The 19,741-nt window shown below is 50.2% G+C and overlaps 7 protein-coding genes across 7 annotated transcripts; 3 read left to right on the forward strand and 4 right to left on the reverse strand.

Moving 5' to 3' along the window:
• Positions 1-208: 208 nt before the first annotated feature.
• On the forward strand, positions 209-4,651 carry BO87DRAFT_455634 (ABC multidrug transporter; the record flags this gene model as incomplete). The annotated part of the gene is made up of 6 exons (XM_025628666.1): positions 209-2,218; positions 2,267-2,843; positions 2,912-3,380; positions 3,434-3,991; positions 4,067-4,371; positions 4,427-4,651. The coding sequence occupies exons 1-6, from the start codon at positions 330-332 to the stop codon at positions 4,649-4,651; spliced, it is 4,023 nt and encodes a 1,340-aa protein (XP_025483510.1). The 5' UTR covers positions 209-329.
• A 924-nt stretch (positions 4,652-5,575) lies between these two features.
• BO87DRAFT_455635 (Zn(II)2Cys6 transcription factor) lies at positions 5,576-7,159 on the forward strand (the record flags this gene model as incomplete). The annotated part of the gene is made up of 1 exon (XM_025628667.1): positions 5,576-7,159. The coding sequence occupies one exon, from the start codon at positions 5,579-5,581 to the stop codon at positions 7,157-7,159; it is 1,581 nt and encodes a 526-aa protein (XP_025483511.1).
• Positions 7,160-9,004: 1,845 nt separating this feature from the next.
• Positions 9,005-10,555, forward strand: BO87DRAFT_382933 (uncharacterized protein; the record flags this gene model as incomplete). The annotated part of the gene is made up of 6 exons (XM_025624632.1): positions 9,005-9,125; positions 9,306-9,534; positions 9,746-9,857; positions 10,122-10,169; positions 10,324-10,353; positions 10,457-10,555. The coding sequence occupies 6 exons, from the start codon at positions 9,005-9,007 to the stop codon at positions 10,553-10,555; spliced, it is 639 nt and encodes a 212-aa protein (XP_025483512.1).
• A 1,880-nt stretch (positions 10,556-12,435) lies between these two features.
• BO87DRAFT_161595 (uncharacterized protein) lies at positions 12,436-12,845 on the reverse strand. Its single transcript, XM_025618252.1, has 2 exons — positions 12,784-12,845; positions 12,436-12,721 (listed from the first exon to the last, which is right to left on the reverse strand). Exon 2 carries the CDS (start codon positions 12,696-12,698, stop codon positions 12,495-12,497), a length of 204 nt encoding a protein of 67 aa, XP_025483513.1. The 5' UTR covers positions 12,699-12,721; positions 12,784-12,845; the 3' UTR covers positions 12,436-12,494.
• A 414-nt stretch (positions 12,846-13,259) lies between these two features.
• Positions 13,260-14,243, reverse strand: BO87DRAFT_372990 (uncharacterized protein). Its single transcript, XM_025622426.1, has one exon. The coding sequence runs from the start codon at positions 14,222-14,224 to the stop codon at positions 13,349-13,351; it is 876 nt and encodes a 291-aa protein (XP_025483514.1). The 5' UTR covers positions 14,225-14,243; the 3' UTR covers positions 13,260-13,348.
• An 841-nt stretch (positions 14,244-15,084) lies between these two features.
• Positions 15,085-16,308, reverse strand: BO87DRAFT_350577 (putative pyruvate formate lyase activating enzyme; the record flags this gene model as incomplete). Its single annotated transcript, XM_025621084.1, has 3 exons — positions 15,879-16,308; positions 15,262-15,789; positions 15,085-15,210 (listed from the first exon to the last, which is right to left on the reverse strand). Exons 1-3 carry the CDS (start codon positions 16,281-16,283, stop codon positions 15,085-15,087), a joined length of 1,059 nt encoding a protein of 352 aa, XP_025483515.1. The 5' UTR covers positions 16,284-16,308.
• A 405-nt stretch (positions 16,309-16,713) lies between these two features.
• Positions 16,714-19,593, reverse strand: xlnR (putative C6 transcription factor; the record flags this gene model as incomplete). Its single annotated transcript, XM_025619099.1, has 3 exons — positions 16,714-16,857; positions 16,909-19,166; positions 19,230-19,593. The coding sequence occupies 3 exons, from the start codon at positions 19,591-19,593 to the stop codon at positions 16,714-16,716; spliced, it is 2,766 nt and encodes a 921-aa protein (XP_025483516.1).
• Positions 19,594-19,741: the final 148 nt, after the last annotated feature.

Below are 19,741 nucleotides of genomic sequence, written 5' to 3' on the forward strand. Positions count from 1 at the left end.
TCACTCGAATTGGTGTATCCTTTGGTTTGCTTATCAGTAAATTCCCCCGTCAGCGCCCCGTAAGCTTCAGAACCCCTGCATGGCTTTGTAATTAAGCCAGGATTGACGCTGCCTGGATGTATCGCCTTGTTGTTGGCGTTGACGCTAGGCAAACCTCAATTCCGTGCTTATGGTGTTAATTGCATAACCACCCCTCGAAGAGAAAACGAAAAAAAGGCCGCAATCAAAATAGCTGCCTGGCATGGACTTTCACCTCTTCTCCTTAGACAGTGATGTTACTACGATGAGACTGCAGCAGATACAGCCATCCTCTGGTTAACACAACAAACATGGATAACGACGTGTCGCATCACTGGTTACAAGGAAGAGAGGATACAATTGCAATTATCCTCGGCTTCATCTTCTTGGTGACAGCGGGTGTCAGAATTGCCTTTCTTGCGCAGGAATCCATCAAAGTGGAACCATCTCTTCAACAGCAATGCAAATATTTCTTCTTGACGACGACTGTGACGTTCCACTTCACGCTCTTGCTTTTCCCTTTCATCGATCCCGCGACCGGCCTTTCGACTGTGGTCGCAATTTGTGGGTTCCTGACGGCCATCGTGCTGCTGATCCTTTCAATGTGTGAGCATATTCGATCAGTGGCACCGTCAACCCTTGTGCCACTCTATGTTATCGCAAGCCTTTGTTTGGATATGGCCCAGTGTCAACGTCTGGGATATCAGGGCCAGCAAAGCGTACCTTACACCATCACTGCCATGCTTGTGCTCAACAAGGTCGCAGTGATTCTCCTCGAAGCCCTGCCAAAAAGAGGTATCTTGGTCGCTACCTATTGGGATTGCAGCCCCTCCGACACTGCTGGTCCGTACAGCACGCTGTTGCTGTGGTGGATCAATCCTCTCTTATGGAAGGGATTCTTCACTCAGCTTGGAGTTAACGATCTGTATCCTCTAGATGTCACTCTCTCCTCCCAACGCCTCGGGGATCGTTTTGAGGCCGAAAGGAGGCGTTCCCGTCATTTACTGAGAGCGGTCACGAGGGTTCTGAAATACCATATTTTGGCCTCCGGCCTTCCTCAGTTACTTTTAATCGGAGTCAAATTCACTCAGCCATATCTCATCCAGGATACGACGAGGTTGGTAATGGACCCGGTCGAAAGCCAAAAGTGGCCTGCGTGGCGCCTGATAGGGACCTATGCCCTCATCTACACCGGAATCGCCCTACTCGGGGCCACCTCCAAGCACCAGATGAATCGGATGGTTGTCTGCATTCGAGGGGGATTGGTCTCCCTTATCTATAACAAGAGCGTTGACTTGAGCATAACTGCCGTGGAGGAGAAGGCTGCTTTGACGCTCATGTCCACCGACATCGACCGTATCACCATGTCCTGTGCAGACGTGCACCACGCCTGGACGGCGGTTATAGAGGTAGCGGTGGCCCTGTACCTGCTGTACGCCCAGCTAGGTGTGGGCTTTCTGGCTCCGGGACTCTGCTTTGCGTGCGCCGTCGTGGCCATGGCAGCCTGTACGCGGCTGTATCCACGGTATCAAAACGCCTGGGTGGAGGCTATTCAAGAACGGACTTCAATAACCTCGACTATGCTCGGGTCCATCCGCAGTCTAAAACTTCTGGGACTCTCAGCCGTTATTGGAAGCCTTCTCCAGGGGTTAAGGGTACATGAAAATGTCGTGGCCCGCAAAATCCGATGGATTACAGTGGTGCAGGTAGTCTTTCAAAACGTCACAAGCATCGCCGCGCCGCTGACCACCTTCGCACTTTACCTTGGCTGGGGTCAGTCCATTGGCAAGACACTGAATGTTCCTGTCGCATTCTCCATCCTCTCACTCCTACAGCTTTTGGAGCCCCCGTTGATGACATTGGTTCAAACGCTGCCTCATCTAGCCGGCGCGCTGGGCAGTTTTGACCGCATCGATGCATTTCTTCGGTCGCCTTCACGACGGGAATACCGACAATTAGCGCCAAGCACTACTACAACGGCGACGTTTGAAGGAACTAATGATACGGTAGTCCTAGAAAATGCATCATTCGGATGGGCAGAGGACAGCCCGGTGCTTCGCAACCTGCATCTCCGCATCCCACGGGGATCGCTGGTCATGGTAGTTGGCCCGACTGGGTGCGGAAAGAGCACCCTGCTTAAGGGAATCCTTGGAGAGACTTCCTGGTCATCTGGAATAGTTTCATCGACTTCCTCGATAGGGTTTGCGGATCAGACCCCATGAACCGTCAATGATACGATTAAGGCTAGCATATGCGGTCAATCCCCTGAAGATGCCCTCCTGTACCACGAGGTCATTGACTGCTGCGGCTTGCTGGAAGACGTGAACAGCCTACCTGAAAAGGATGGGACTAAGATTGGATCGAACGGGATCGCGCTCAGCGGGGGGCAGAGACTTCGTCTTACACTTGCTCGGGCGGCGTTTGCACAGAAGGAGCTACTTGTTCTTGATGATGTATTCAGTGGAGTGGATGCAGATACCGAAGAGCATATCTTTCGTCGACTTTTCTCTGTGTCTGGCCCAGTGCGAAGGAGGGCAACCAGCATTATCCTGGTGACCCATGCCGTCTCCCGACTTCCCCTGGCAGACTGGGTGGTTGTGTTGTCGAAGGATGGAACAATCGCCGAACAGGGCACTTGTGAGACTTTGATTCACAAGAGCACAGGATATGCGGCCGGTCTCAATGTAAATTTTAAGCGCATTATGGATAATGACCATGACGCGCGATCACATGCTGAACACGATGATGTGGCAGTCAAGCAGCCGGCAGTGGTGGAAGCAAACGCAGTGGGAGAAGAGGAGTCGGAAATGGAAGAAGCGCCAACAGTGACAGAATCACCAGCACCAAAGCATGGGGACTGGAAGACGATCACTGACTATTTTGCTGCGGCCAGTTGGTCGTGGATGGGGCTCTGCTGTCTATGGAGCCTGGTGTACGTCACCGCGATCAAGACACCGGGGTTGCTCTTGAACACTTTCAGCAGCCCAAGCAACAATTCTACCATCGTATCTACTTCGTCGTTTCTGGGCTGCCTCGGGCTGGCAGCTGTCGTCTCACTGGTGTCTCTCACCCTCCTGGTCTGGGGCTTATTCCTTCGTGTCATTCCCCGAGTATCGAACGGTCTTCATCAAAAACTTCTGCACGCAGTGTTGCTGGCACCATATCATTCTTTACCTCAACAGACTCCGGAACCGTGCTGAACCGCTTTACACAGGATCTCAGTGTTATTGACAATGAGCTTCCTGGTGTATTGATTGGGATGATGTTACAGCTGGCAATATTTACTATCGGCACGTGTATGATTGTGGCCTCCGCTACATACCTACTGGTTACTATTCCCCTGGTCATGATGGCTCTCATTGGTATTCAGCGATTTATGTCCAGACCTCCCTTCAGCTCCGTACTCTCCGTCTAGAGCAACAAGCACCTTTATACACCCACTTCCAAGAAACCATTGCCGGTCTAGCTAATATTCGCGCCTTCGGCTGGACGGGAGCTTTCCGAGCCCGCAACGCGATACTCCTTGACAACAGTCAACGACCGATGTACCTGCTCAAAGCTGTGCAAGCCTGGCTTGGCCTTGTGTTGAATCTCTTGGTTGCCGCGCTCGGCACCGTGCTCATCAGTACGATCGCCATGCTTCGCGATACCGTACACCCCGCAATCGTGGGCCTGGGCCTGTTGAATATCATGAGCTTCAACGAGAACCTATCCGAATTAGTCCTTGTTTGGAGTTTGACAGAAACGTCCCTCAGTGCTCTGGCACGGGTTCGTGATTTCATCGAGGAGACTGAATCCGAAGAGAAGGACAGTGAGGTCAACTCGCCGCTGACTGCGGGGCCCCGGTATGGAGCAGTGGAATTTGATAACTTTGCTGCAGCCTATAGCAGTTCTGCGCCACTTGTTCTTCGAGACATTTACCTGCACATCCAGCCTGGCGAGAAGATAGGAGTCTGCGGCCGCACGGGAAGTGGTAAGTCCTCGCTCCTAGCTGCACTCTTCCATCTAGTGGAGTATCGGCAGGGATCATAGAAGATCGACGGGCAAGACCTGGCACATCTCCCACTATCGGAGCTCCGCCAGTCCTTGAATATCATCACCCAGGAGCCGTTCTGCGTACATTCGGAAACTGTACGCTTCAATCTGGACCCATGGGAGGCGACCAGCCAGGATGATGCGATTCTCATTGGGGCGCTAGAGAAGTGTCAGCTCTGGTCGGTTATTGAGGCCAAGGGCGGATTAAGCCATCTTGAAGACGGATTTCTTCAGCCAAGGGCAGTGGCAGCTTTTCTGCCTGGCGCGGGCCATACTACGGAAGAGCAGGCTTGTAGTGTTGGACGAGGTTTCATCGAGGTAAGTAGTTTTAGAGAAAGGGGGTTCTGGTCCATTATTAGGGGGCTAACAAGAGGGCTACTGTGGCAGTGTTGATATCGAGACGGATCGTCGCATGCAGGAGATCATCCGGCACGAATTTGATGGGTGTACAATCATTGAGGTCGCCCATCGTCTAGACACGATCGTGGATTTTGAAAGGGTGGTGGTGTTGGCAGATGGGCGAATAGTGGAGTGTGGCGCCCCACAGCAATTGTTGGCGTGTGATGAAAGTTGGTTCAAGAGGCTATATGAGTCGTGAAGCATTGAAATAGATGAGTCTTGCAAATAGATACTGTATGACTGTCGGAGAACATGGCATTCGTCCTGATCCAGAGGGAATTACCGAAGTCCTGCTCCGCAAGTTACTGGTTAACACCGCAGAGTTCAGAGAGTAAATTATTCGTTATTAATAAAATCATTGAGAATACTATGAATGAAGCTGCCGGAGAAGCAAGCCACGGGACTCTGGGAAATTCAAAAGAACTATATATGAATACTTTCTAAATATCAGTACTCAGAATATATAGAAAGTAATAATTTTGGTAGAATAAAACCTACTATGGATATACCTAATAATTATATCTCCCATGTCTCACCACGTGACCTCTCCGCAGAATTCACGTGATCTATTCCGTTTGTTTGTTTGTTGTCTGTTTGTTTTATACTTTACTCTGTTTCGGCGCCTTGCGGGCCACGCCGGAGGTCCTAGCTACTGATCACATGAAAAAGATAAAATATAAAAAATATTCTGTTCAAGTTGGTAGAAAAAGTTAAATAAAAAAAGGAAATAAATAAGGAATAGAGAATGGACTTGCAAGCAGCTGGCTGGCTGTAATAATAACTTATATTAATATTATCATTTAACTATATTTTAATTTTTAAATTCTAATTATAGTGAGCTATAGCATAACCTTCCCATATTATAGTAAGTACTGTTTACGTGTTTACCGTAAGTTTGACATGATTTGAAGGCATTCAGGGCCATATTCGTACTAGTTCAAATAGTGAAGTCCCTGCATAACTAGTATCTACTCTGTAACTACACCGGCTCAATCGGGTATAGGGCTATGAATTGAATTGAAAATGAATTGAACGCCCCATCGGCTCGGCCCGAATTCCCACTCTTTAAATGGTTTAACCATCTACCAAGTGCCAGAGTTGGACATGTTACAACGTGTTCCCCGCGATGGGCTCCAAAACCCTAGGCTTGAAGAAATACTCACCGCGGTCTCGAACAGGGTGCCGGACGTGTCGTGCACGACGGATTAAATGCGACGAGACACCAGGACCATCATGCAAGAACTGCACGTTGACAGGTCGTACTTGCGACCGGTCCCCGCAGTTTCAGCTCCCCATAAAATCGCGCCTTCGACACGCTAGTCACCTGCACAACTACATTTCCACCAACCTGCCCGGTATGACAGCCGATGAGCGCCGCTGTCTCGCCTTATTTCAGACATATACGATGCCCATGCTGACCGGGTTATGTGACTCGGAACTCTGGCAACGGCTCGTGCTACAGATGAGTCAGATGGAGCCGGCAGTTGGACACGCTGTCGCAGCGCTGGGCGCATTCCACGAAACTACGACTGTGGGTGTAGCTGGTATGAATAACGATTATCGGCTCTTTGCACTGGAGCAATACGGGCGCGCGATTGGAGTGCTTCGCCGCCGTCTTGCATCCGGGTCCGGGGATCCCCAGCTACGGATTACAGCGTTGGTGTGTTGTGTGATCTTTGTGGTGCTAGAGTTATTGCAAGATAATTATGGAAACATATTGGTGCATCTGAGAAATGGGATATACATCCTTATGAATGAGACTGGCCCGAAAGCGAGGGAAGCAATATTCAAATCCCTTCCCGCTGGTGCGAAAAATGATAGTGAGCGAGAAGAGGACGCGGTTTTCACGCATATGTTTGCGCAGTTGACGGTCCAGGCGGCGCATTTCAGCGAGGATTCCGTGATGAGATTGCAACCATTGGATGCGCATCTCTCCACGGTGCATTACGACAGTATAGAAATTCGCAGTCTACTTGAAGCAAAGGATACGTTGGACCCGTTGATTGATAGCATGGTGCGCTTCTGGACGCGCTGCGAAGTAGAGCTTCGAGATCGCTCTGCAGATCATTATCCTCTTTATGTCGAGCAACAACGGCAATACAGTAACATACAACGTCATATCAACGCCTTTGAGACATACATGTCCCAAGCCCAACACTACTCACCCAAGGAAACTCGAGCTATCGATACAATCCGCGTCAGTCACATCGTCATGAGTACCTATATCGCCACCTTCATGGATCTCACGGAGACCGTCTACGACCGATTCCTAGCACGATGGACCCGAGCCGTCATCCTAGCAGAGCAGATCGTCGCCAGTCTTCAAACGGAATACGCCCACAAGCAACAGCCACTTCCCAACGTCATCTCTGATATTGGGGTCTTCGTCCCATTGTTTTCGGTGGGGATCAAGTGCCGCGATGTGGGTATCCGAGAGCGTGTGTTGAGGTTGTTCCGCACATGGCCGCATCGTGAAGGACTGCATGACTCGATGTCATACTTATACATGGTGCGGGAAATAGCGAAGCTGGAAGGGGAGGCAGCCGATGCTAATGGGTATGTGCCGGAGAAGGCAAGGGTGCGAACGATGATGTTTGAGAAGGTTGGAGATGGAAAGCATGCGGTGCTACACTACGCGTTATCGGACCCAGAGGCGAGGGAGTTGGTAATGAGGAAGAGAGTTTTTGTAATGGATGAATTGATATAATTCTCTATTGACTCAGCCAAAGGCCTTGATTCTGATACCTCACTCTCAATAACCAGAGTTAGATCATCCAGGCTTTCATGTATTCACTAGGATATATTTACAGCGAGTTCTCACCTATTCAGATACAAGTATCAGGGTACGAGTCACTATATATTTAGTATCTCCGGCGACTTTCGCTGACTGCAATTTCGCTATGAAAATAAGAAAAGATTTCCCGCACTTCATGGGCCGTCCTTCCTATTGCTGCGGCAAGATCGCAGGCTACCTTGTAATACCTAACAGAATATAGCAGGAACATGAAATTTATCTGTACCCATTCTTGCACCTCCAAGGCCTATGCGCCAACTGGCTCCGGCTCGGACTTCCACTTGGGCCTTGGACCGGGCTAGATGATATCGTCTTCCCTTCTAGTGCCAGACAACATTTCTTCCATCCTTTCTGGTCCTCGGCTCTATCCTAGCCTTTCTCTTCTTTCTACATGTCCCTTGAGGTATCCTGATTGACCGACTCACGACTTGCTCGAATATGTCACACTCCCATTGACTAGTATCCTTCTGAATATCATAGTCGCAAGACGGCCTAGCAAGAACCACCGGTCAATATACCCAGTGATGCTATGGACCACGCCCAAGGATCGATTCATTTAGTATAAATGGACTAAACACCAGGGATTCCTGAAATATTCAGAAGCTAAATACACCCATATACAGAACCTCTCCAGACACTTCCCGCAATGGGTGGTTTCTATAATAATGCGGTTTAGTATCGAGCGTAACACAGTATATAAATCCCACTGTGTCCTGCGCGATGCGGGATTGTGTACTTCCTGTCACCCTGAGGCGGAAGGAATTTTCTGCTTCTGATTCATGGATCGTCGAAAATGAAACTTTCATCTCTATATCGTTTGATTATTTCGTATGGCACTCCTCTGGTAACAGGTTCAGCTATGTCAATATAGCAATTCCGCAGGTCTAAGGAATAAACGACATCCTTTTAGTAGGAACCAAGCTGCAGTCATCTGAGAGTCGGTCAAATTTTTATATGAACGGCCCCGCCTTGAATAGAAATGGGGTTGCTTTCATGTTGTCGACAATAGTAGACGCCCATCGAGTATTATAAATGGCGACACCCGCCGCGGTTTGTGCTCTCGTTCTAGGGCTTTATTGAGAGTGTGATAAATTTGCTGGGACGGTCCAGTACACCAGAGAATTGTAATGCTGATACAGCTCCTGTTGAGCATGACCCACAAGGGCACAAAGTCTTGGGCTGCCTCTGATTAGATGGAAGTAGCGGAACGGGGGTCACACCAAAGTTCTCATTTGGGATTGAGACTTGAATTCGGCGGATCATCAGATATCTAATGAGTCTTTGAATATGGCACTCTGCGGATCAATACCCTGACCCAACACACTAGTTTTGACAGACTTGCGACTGCATAACAGTGACTGTTCCGTGACTTTCTTTATCCTGGTGGAAGTTCTGTAGGCGTCAGTTTGGAATAGATATCTTCCTATATCTGAATGTCAACTGATGCAACATGATACTCGGGATCATCAGGATGCTCCATTCTTTCTGAGCAATGTTGTAGATGTTCGCAGGTATTTTGCAGGATCAGTTCTGACCATGGCACAAGCAAGGCATACATACACCCATGCATCAACCTGGACTAAACCTTCCTCACAACTTACCACGCTATCTCATCCGACGCTCTATCATGAGATGCTTTCGAAAACAGGCTGGTCTATCCCAATAAACTCTGTAAATCACCAGAAGTCATTTTCTTAAAAACAACTGAGGCAGCAATCGACCAATTAGTCTCTCAAACTCGAGAATCAGCGGGCCCCCATGGGCAGCAGAGGGAGTGCCAGTCCCAAACCAACACCAATTTTTGAGAAGATGGGCGCCACAAAGCCTACTATCCCGTCATACTCAGCTCGTGCCTTTGTAACTGAACCGCTCACCTATAGTAAGTACTCTCTATAGTCATGGTTCTCTTCCCTGCACTCATGGATGCAGACGGCATACTCAGAAATGTGTGTTGCACCACATAACGCCGTCTTGGGACGCACCTCGCGCGAAGACCTTTGGCCCGTCTAGAGTAAAAATTTGTTGTTAGTGTTCGGATGCCACTTGCCAACATAAACAGCACTCTCCTGGAACTTATCATTTAATGTGCTTTCACTGCTCGTTCAAAACGCGGCCGAGCCTATAACCAAAGGTATAAAAGCGGAGCTCTGTGGTTTCCAGAGAATTTGCGCATATTCGGCATATAACATGATCCTGATCCTGCCCCCAGCTCACAGGGAACAGGTTGCACGCATGGACGTGGTCATACTCGGCTTCTTGCTTCTTTTGAGCGTCACTTCCGTCCTTTGGTATTAGGGTGATATGCTCAATATGAGAGAAATTTTGAACACAACGTTACGTTGGATTCGTCGGTCAACATAGGGATGAACCTCCAGTTGGAGAGAGCTACCAAAGCCTGTCGGCATTCATCATGTCCCTCGAATCTGGGATGGTGCTGTGAGATGCTGGGAGAAGGAAAGCAGTCACTAGGTCGGAATGCAACTTCAGTATTATGTATAGCCTTATGTATTATCTTATTCTTCTTAACACTGGTAAGGAAAAAGAAGGCCCGGTCTGGCACAGGGCCATTGACAAACGTATGCTCATAGCATATCACGATCTCAATCGCCAGGTATGAGTGAAACGGGTCTTTTAAGTGAGATTTAGTCTCAGACATGTGCCCTTGGTCAGTATCATCGACCAGATCCAAACTCATACTAGAAAGACCTCGCCTCCTGAGTTGCCTATCTACCAATCCACCGTCTTCTCACAATCAAGGGAGTGATTCTGACAGCCCGCATTCTATTGCCCAGTGGGGCCAGTCTCCTTCTTTAGCCGATTTGGAAGTTGTGGATTTTTTGTATGATGGGACCTGATATATATATATCTCTCTCAGGCGAGCCCAGAAGGCCGAGATCTCTATCTTGCAATGGTTGAGACTTCTGTAAGTATGAGTGTCCTGTTAGTATCGTTTAACCAAATCCAAACTCATGTTAGAAAGACCTCGCGCCCCGTGTTTCCTATCTAATCCTCTCTTCCCACAATCGAGGGAGTGATTCTTATAACCCGCATTCAATCGCCCAATGTGGCCATTCTAGCTGGTCAATGAGGCTCAATGCTTCATTTGTGTATGTGGAATCAACCTCTTTCTGTACTTAGTCAATTTTATTGTCTTGAGAAGCATTGCCTCCTATAAAGGCAACAAGCACAATGTATACATCACCGCTTCAGATAGTCCCGTCTCGATCGCCCTGTGGTACCGATCGACGTCGCTTCGACTCAGTAGCCGACCTTGAACGTGGTGTCTCCTTCTTTAGTCGATTCGGATGAGAAGCACCGCTGCTCCAAATTTACAGTTTTAGCTATTCCCGCTTGTTTTGGTCGAAGCATATATTCCCAGACGACAGTCGGTTTGTTGTCCTTGACAATCATGTGTGCTGTTGTCCCAAGGGCCCACACTGAGTCATTTTGATTAGAGTGTTGATTTCCGCGAAGTACGTACATACAACGGGCTTAATGATTAAGAACCTTCTGTCAGTTCGAAGTTCTATGGCATGCTTAAAAGCAACGGATTGGCTTGTATAGCTGTTGCCGATTCGCGGGAGGCGGGCCCATAGGGAAATAAAGATTGTTTGTATACTTGTGGTCCTTGATATGCGAGGATGGATACCGTAGGATCTAACCCCATATCATTCTTGAACATCGAATAAGAAATAAGCCATATGTTTATGCCACTCCTTCTTATCAACATATCGCCACGGCGATACATCCCTCACCACATTTCCTACCCTATACCATAGCCTCCTGGGCCTCAAGCTCGCGGGTTTCATTGGCTAAGGGCTTTCAAGTCAATCGCCATGTAGCCTAGTACCTGTGCTGTGCTATGCTATGTCCCATTTGATCTGATCATAGTCGGTCTCCTGGATGACATAGGGTCCAGGGACAGGAGTTACACGATGATTGTCTTACTCGGTTTTGTGTATTCACAACCTGTGTCATCTAGCTTTCTCCCATTCTCAGCGAGGATATCATGGCGTCTTGTTCAGCTATCACGGGTAATTGAGACTCGCATGCGACACTCTGGAGATGTATGTTTGATACCATGCCGGAACTTTTCTTCTGGTAGCTCCAAGTCACCGGCCCTTCTCAGCGCATCATCGGTATAAGCGTTATATTGTCGCTCATTTTTAAGGTCGGCGACAAGATGAGTCTTGTTGAGGATCAATTCGAGACCGGTACTCTCCACCATGTGCGTTAATTGTTGAAGAAGGACTAGAAGTGCCGCGTTTGGCGCTGCCTCGTCTTCGGCATCGCTGAACTCCTCCACCTCTTAGTTCTGGGACTGGGCTTTGCCTGGTATTATGGGGATATTCTGGATGGATAATATGACATTGGCTAACGTCGCCGCATATGAGAGCTTCAAGATGAAAGTCCTGATATATTCGTTTAAGTGATGTCTATATAACTCGGGCTATATTCTAGATATAGTAGATAAAGGCTTTTTTTTTAGATCTGCAAGGCATCATATGGAGGAAGTTGAAGAAGAGAAAGAGAAAGATGTGTGGCAGTCGGAGTTTTTATAGATAAGTAGAGAGAGTTAATGAGATGATAGTGCTGGGGTACTTCACAGGATGATTCATTCCCTATATCTATCAAGATTCCCTTTGAATGGTATGCTTCAAGGAACTGTCCCCTATACTGATCGATGAGATATCCCCTGATTGAATTGCATAGATGCAATTGACCAAGGATCTGTGAATCGGTCTGCTGAATCGGAGCGACCATAGAAATGGTGACAATGATACCCTTCACCTTACTAACTCAACTGGCGTTCTTATTCCCCAATCCCCCGGTTTTCACAACCTCAAACAAGCTATGACATTCCTCGAAAAACACCCCTCGCTATTGCCAGCAGCACAGCAGTATCCAAAACTACATCATGCTCTTGTCCAACAGCAGGCCGTCCGATAATTGTATCGAACTCCAGAATCAGCGGGGCACCCTGGACGGAAGGAGGGTTGGCCTTCATATTGACGACGATGGTGGAAACGCACCGACGAACGTGTACAGCACCGGCCGCTTGTGCTCTCGTTCTCGGTCCTTGCCGAGCATAGGGAACGTATTTTTCGATGGTGATAGTTTTTCTGGCCCGTGAAATATCCAGAAGCAGAACCAGGTTAACGTGCCCTCCCTTCCCCCCACCCCTGAGTTGCCTATCCACCAATCCACGGAGGTGCGGTAACGACTCGAATAACCCGCATTCAATGGTTCAGTGGGGCCAGTCTCCTTCTTCAGCCGATTCGGAAGTTGTGGATATCTTGTGGTTTACGTCTCTCTCTCTCTCTCTCAGGCGACCCCAGAGGACCGAGATCTCTGTCTTGCAATCATTGAAACTTCTGTAAGTACGAGGCGGGTAAAGTTCACACATTGCCAGGGTGGTGGTCGAAGCAGGCAATATGGAAAAAGACGACATGATGTGCGGGCCTGGTATGCTCTCTGTTACTTCAGTCAGCAGGAGCGCGGTGGACATCTTGGATTGTTGCTGTTGGGGATGGTACCTTATTTGATGAATCGATGAAGCTTCTATGCTGCAGTTGTTGCAGCTACTACCCAAAGTGGTCTTGAATGGTGATTAGTTGATTTTAGAGGTAGAGGAAGCGGAGGAATCGTTGATATATTAGCTCCACCTTACAGAATAGGAAGGAGCACATTATCATGTGACAGCATTGCCAAAAAAAAAAAAAAAAAAAATGAAAGTGATCAGACGGAGCTGGCGGTTGGACACGCTGTCGCAGCGCTAGGGGCATTCCATGAAACCACAACTATGAGTGTGACCGGGACAGAAGTAGTAAGGGGTGATTAGGATAACCGGCTCTTTGCACTGGAGCAATACGGGCGGGCGATTGCGGTTCTTCATCACCGGCTTGCATCTGGGTTCGGGGATCCCCAACTCCGGGTGACAGTGCTGGTATTTTATGTGATCTTTGTAGTTATAGATTTCTTGCAAGATAAATATGGAAATACATTAGGCTATCTGAGAACTGGGATGTACATCCTTATGAATGAGAATGGCCCGAAAGCGAGGGAAGCAATATTCAGTTATCTTATCACCTCCCAAACAACTTATGGTATCCCCATAAAAACAAGACGACCCATGTAAACCAATCGCGCATTGTCGAAAATGACGTTCGTTTCAGGGGCAACAGCCGGACGACCGACCAAACGATCGAAGTCCAGCACTAATGGGCCGCCTTGGACAGAAGGGGGAGTTGTCCTCATGTCTATCACAGTAGTGGTCACGAGTCGCTTCACATAGACGCCGGCGGTTTGGGCTCGAGTGCTGGGTCCTTGTCTGATCTGTGGGAAGTACTTCTCTATCGTAATTTTCTTCGCCGCGCGGTCAACTCTAACTAGCAAGGCCAAGAGGACTTGTCCACCGGAGTTTCCGATCCACCAATTTATGTCTTGACGCAGCCGACGGAGTGATTCAGACAGGCCAGCTTCAATGATCCAGTTGGGCCAGTCACTATCTTCGTTGGGTCTCAAAGTGCTATTTCTAGACGAGAAGTCGCCTTGTTTCTGGGAGCGCGAGGCCGCAGTGTGTGTGGCGGAACCTGTGGGCAGTTGCTGATCCCAGTCGATCCCCATGTTATCCAAGATGGAAAATGTCTTACTTGAAATTAACTGATGCGCCTTCTCGTGTGGCGGCAGCGGGACTTTGACGATCATAGTCTCAATATCCGGATAGTAGGTAAGTCGGACAAGATTACGCAACCTATTACGGTTGTTCTCCAGGTAAAGAAATGAGCTTGGCGATATGTGCTTGAAAGAAAGAAATTGGTCTGCGTCCCGCTGTCTCAGCCGGTCCCAAACGGCCATGATGGCTTGATTGAGATCATTGATTCCTCGATAGGTTCGGGGGGGGTATAATTCTGTCAACGCAAGTGAAGCGGAGTCGGGAAGATTGTACGTGGACATGCTCGTCGATGGAGCTGGCATTATTTCTGTCACTTCTGTCAACGGAGTTGACTCTGTCTCCTCTCGCTCTGTCATAGAGCGGGACAGCATCTTAAGTAGGATTAGCGAGTTTGCCAGTGACATAAGCATAATCTAAGCTTTCGGGACTTACCTTGGCGGCCGGTACCAGTAGATGACGAAATTGTGGTTGATAAAGGCTTATCAGACAACGGTATAGCAAACGACAACAACGTAGCAAGCGCAGCAGCAGACGACTGGTGACAAGCGAAACAGCAAAGGTAGTGGCAAAGAAGATAGTAGACAGCGCGGCGACGAGGTGGTAGACGAGGCAGGAAGAGAAAGAGATGGAGTGAGGGAAATGAGTGGAATAAGTAAGAGACGAAAACTTCTAACACATTCTTAGAAAGGAGGGTGAGAAGTGAATGTGGGTTCCAAGTGAGAGGTGAATGAGATTATAGTAAAACACAGTTCCTCAGACCTAACCCACATTCGCTCAGAGGCGGTGCCTGTCATGTTAATGTAAGTAGGAAACCTGCCAGTCTTTACCAGTCAGAAAGCAGCAAGAAGATAAACATCAACACCATGTAGTGAATTGAAGTACTAAAAAAGTGGTGATCCCACGGATTTAGAGGGGTGGGTGGACATTTTGATGATGCTGTTGGTAGTATGTGTTTCAGCTGGATGGATAGAGCTTGGTGGTGCAGCATTCATTATAATGAGAAGTTCAGCTGGTAATCTGTTCTGGTAGCGAGATCATGGTGATATATCTTGTAGCAGTTAGTAGTACAGAGTTTCGGGACTGCGGCCTACTACTTTGGGGGAAAGCCTGATACATAGACCACAACAATACTCCACATCAAGATCAACATCAATCAACCCTCCTAAAGATGGAACCCCCCCATCTCATTAACCTCACAAAACCTCCACAACCCAGCCTGCACCGCCGCCTCCCTCACCCCACTCCATTCCTCCTCCCTAACAGCACGATTAATCTCCTTATACCTCACCTCCCCATCCCCATCTCCATCTGCACCCCTTCCCCTCTTCCTCCTCCCAACATACGCATCAGGCCTATACTGCTCCATAACATGCACATACAAATCCCTCGAAACATTCTCCGCCAACCATCTTACAATCTCCCTCCCCTCATCCTCCAACCCCGGCATCACCAAATGTCTCAACAACACCCCCTTCTTCGCAATGCCATCAGAGGTGAAACTCAAATCCCCTACCTGCCGATGCATCTCCTTGATACTCTCTTTCGCGGTCTCGACATACTCCTCCGCTTTAAGTAATCGCTTCGCGGTACTTCCCTTCCAGACTTTGAAGTCGGGGAGGTAGATATCCACTAATCCATCTAGGAGATGTAGTGAGTCGAGGGAGTCGAAGCTGGATGTGTTGTACACGATGGGGATCTTTAATCCCATGTCTCTTGCATCGAGGATCGAGAGAACGACTTGCGGGACGACGTGTTCGGGCGTCACTAGGTTGATGTTGTGTACGTGTCCGACTGTTTGGAGCTTCATGTACCACTCTGCTAGCTCGGTGGGCGTGAGATCGTGTCCGGCTTTTTTGTGTGCTATGTCCTATACATTTCCATTATCATCATCATCATCAACACCACACACCCTACCCACAAATCTCAAGTTATATCAAGGGGAAGGGGGAAGCCTACATGATTCTGACAAAACACACACCGCATATTACAGCCGGAGAAAAACACACTCCCTGAGCCATGAAACCCCTGGATGCAGGGTTCTTCGCCGCGATGCGGGGCGATGGTATTCACTTTTGCGGTTTCGGCGCCGATCAGACACATCCCTGTCTCGTGGAAGCGGTTTACGCCGCAGCGGCGCGGACAGAGGTTGCAGTTCTGCAGGTGGGCGTAGGCCAGGGAACGCTTTTTGGAGGCATCGACGGAGGAGAGGAGTTGGTAGCGGGGGATGTAGTCGTCGAAGAGGTAGGCCGGGGGGATGCCGAGGTGGCGTTTTGGGGTATATCTATATGTACATTTAATGGACGGGGCTCGGAGGGAAGAATAGGGGTGAAGGGTGCGGAGGGAGCGTGTTATTGAGGTCATTTTTAGGGGGATTACTGTATTGTTGTCATTGCGGTGGTTGAAGTGATTGTTTGTATGAAGGTTTTGGTGCTCCGATGCATGCTTATCGGCAGCTTATCTCAGCCATGGCGTCATACCTCGGCTGTTGCACAACAAATCATTGAAAAGCAATTAGATTGATCAGGTATCAAAGTATCAGTTCAGTATCAAAATCAGCATCACGCATAGTGTACATGCCACAAATATCCACATATATCACCAAGTATATGTACGAATCCATATCAACACGAAGTAAGCATATCTTCCATTCGCCATGCCATCCCCTTGACAATGAAGCCAGCATAAGCCCGGAGTAGACAGCGAATCCAATAGTATCAGGTAGAACGTAAGCCATTGACCGGTCAATGCACGCCATAAATCACATCTCATCGTCAGCTGTATCACCGCGACACTACAGTGCTAGCCCACTGCCGTCGCCGCTCCAGCGGTATAGCGCAAGCACCTCGCGTCGGCGCTGCTGCTGCTCCCCAAAGTCCTCTGGGATGCGTCCTCGAACCTGCGCCAGCGCCGATCGCATGACCTTGCGGAATGTACGCTACATAGCGTTAGTTATCAATATTAATAAGGGAATAAACAAAAGGCCTACCTGGTACTCTGTGTTCAAGGTTACGACGCACGCCTCATGCGCCCGCACGATCGTCTCGCATGCCCGCACAACACTTGGACTGGCGTCGCCCTGCAGCTTGTCCGCCGCCAGTAACAGCAAGAAGCTGCCTTGTAGCAGGTAAATCCCGAAGAAGAACGGCATGAAGCTGAGATCTGGATCATGTTCCAAAATTTCTGCTGCTGCTTCCGCCGCACCGACCGCGTGGCTCATGGCCGACACAAACGACTCCGAGGAGATCCACAGATCATGGTCTTCCAACAAGTTGACTGGGTCCCACTTGCCCGCGAGCAGAATATGCAGGACATGCATGATATGCGTCCCGTAGGCGACGACCATCCTCGTGTGCATGATGGACCCGCTCACCCGTGATCCCACGGTGCTACTGGAACGGCCTGAAGGACTCGTGTGGTCCAAATGGGCACCTTCCACGGCAGGTTCATTATCCGCAGTCCCCAGAGTCAGGTTGCTGGTGTAGCGAGCCTCGAACTCTTTCAAGCTGCGCCCGTATGTGTCCAGCTGCCGCGTAACGTCCTGGACCTGACGCTCCCATTCCGGACTATTGCGAAACGCCAGGCCAAAGCGCGGATGGTTCTCGGCGTGGTGCAGATCGACGATCCCTCCAAGAATCGTCATCAGCGGCAGGAAGTATCCATACATGCTGTGACCCGTGCACTCGACGGGTGGTCCGACCTGGCGGTAGGCAGCCGCCGCAAAGTCGCCGACCTGCCACAGATCATCGTTCATCGGCTGCAACAGCCCGCCACATTCCTTGTCCAGCAGCGTGAGGGGGCGATTGTAGCACAACGCCAGGTGCCGATCGGTCGCATATAAGAGCCACCACAGGCGCCGGCGCTCTTCCCGCTCCTCTTCGGTGACATTGATGCCGGAGCTTCCCGGTCCGTGGCCTAGCGATGTAATAAGAGTTGGAGGATGCCGCCTATCCGCCTCGCCATCCCCATCTCGCTCTCCATCTTGTCGTGCGTGAGAGACATTGGGTGGCAGCTCACGGCCTAGCTTCAGCTCGCGCGCTAGAGACCACGCCGCAGTCCACCAGCGCATGCTGGCCGCCTTGTACTCGCTGGCGGACACCACCGTCGCAAGATGCACATAGGTCGCCACATCATCCACGGCACCGGTGGCGCTACTTTGCGCGCCCAGCTGATCCATGGAGACTCCGAATCCGCCCAGAGCGACGCCGTTAATAACCATGTTCGCCGCATAGTTGGGGGATGCTTCGCCGGTAGCAGGGCCATGGACCAACGGTCGGAGCAAACCGATCGTCAATTCCAGCAGTTTCTGACATACACGGCCCCGAGCCGAGGGCGGCGATGTCAAGAACGGGGCTTCACTGGTCTGCGCGGCTACCCAGAGCATACTCGCCAGGAGACCGGAACTGCATAGTCGGGGTTTCGTCGGGTGGAGGAAGGACTGTTTGCGGAAGATGTAGCCCACCACGTATGGGGACGACGGAGACAGATGGGAAGGGGAGGAACTATGGAAGTAAACATCCAAAAGGTCACACGCTAGTGACTGCGGGATAATCGAGGCAATATGTGGCAGAACCGGCTGCAAAACAGGGTATCGTAAAGTGCTGGAAAACGGATGCAGGCTGAAAGAAGGAAAGTTGGCAGGAGATGGCGAAGGAAGAGGGAGCCATCCAGGCGATTGCCCTGGAGGCGAGAGACCGAGGAACGGTGCGGTTGGGTTTTCCGCTGAGCTTCCCAAGCGAAACTGGTTAGCTGGTGAGCCCGGTTCCTGCGGATTGACTAAAGCGAATGCGCTCGCGTTGTACCCGGAACTCAGGCCTTGAGGTGGTAAGACGGACGGGGGTAACGATCGAAGGTCGGACATGGACATCGCCGGGCGACCGGAATCGTTCAGCGTATTAAAATGGCTTAGATGCATTGCATCGATGGTCGTTCCTAGCGATGGCTGCGACTGCGACGGCGCCGTCTGGGAGTCATGCAGACCGGATATACCTGCATTGTTCGCATGCTGCATATGCGAGGGCTGCGAGCTGATATGGTGGCTCTCAAAGGTCGAGTCGTATCGGCCGTTGACGTCTTGCGCTGGCCGGCTGTCTTCAGACGTCCGCTCGGCCATCAGCGACGCGTTGGCCTGCCCTGAATGACCATTTGACCCATGGGTGGCCGCCGCTGCTGCCGCTGCCAGGTCCTTCTTCGACGCTTTTCCACGCTTCTTGCGTTCTCGCGCATACTCGCAGGTCAATCCAAATTCTGCAGCATGTCAGTCAAGCGCCCAGCCTGTCGCCGGCATCGGAGAAAAGAGCGGAAGCCTACCAATGCAATGAGCGCACGGATGCTGCCCGTCGCATTTCGTTCGGAGTTGGTTACACTGGTCACACGCACGGCTGATTCGGCGGCGGACTGGAGCCGACGAGGAGTTTTTGCGAATGGCAGAGCGAGCCTCCACGAGGGGATCTCTTTGCAGAGTGTTCTTGAAACCGGAACCAGCGCTCTGGTTTCTCTCGTCGTCGAAAAGTGGTTGATCTTTCGCATGCGACAGGGAATTTCGCAAGGAAGTGGAGGTCGCGCCGTCGCCGGCACCAGTTCCCGCAGCGTCTCGCGACAGCTGCAATTGTTCCAGGACGTACTGCGAGCCCTCGGCGAGCGTATCCAACCCGACAGTCTGAGACGGCGCCATCCCCGTCGACTGCGATCCGGAAGAGAAAGGAGAGAATGGACTGGGGAATTGAGGAATCGAGGGGGTTGACATCCTCACCGGGCGGAACAGTCAACCCAGCGGGTCATGAAGACCCCGGTCGTCGGGGTATGAGGTAGTCAGACCGCTG

The sequence above is a fragment of the Aspergillus neoniger genome (genome assembly GCF_003184625.1).
Source record: "Aspergillus neoniger CBS 115656 unplaced genomic scaffold BO87scaffold_4, whole genome shotgun sequence".
NCBI lineage: Eukaryota > Fungi > Ascomycota > Eurotiomycetes > Eurotiales > Aspergillaceae > Aspergillus > Aspergillus neoniger.

Excerpts from the sequence above, each read along its gene's own strand:
- BO87DRAFT_372990 (XM_025622426.1), bottom strand. The coding sequence starts at position 14,224 with ATGCCAGCTCCATCGACGAGCATGTCCACGTACAATCTTCCCGACTCC.
- BO87DRAFT_161595 (XM_025618252.1), bottom strand. The coding sequence starts at position 12,698 with ATGTCGTCTTTTTCCATATTGCCTGCTTCGACCACCACCCTGGCAATG.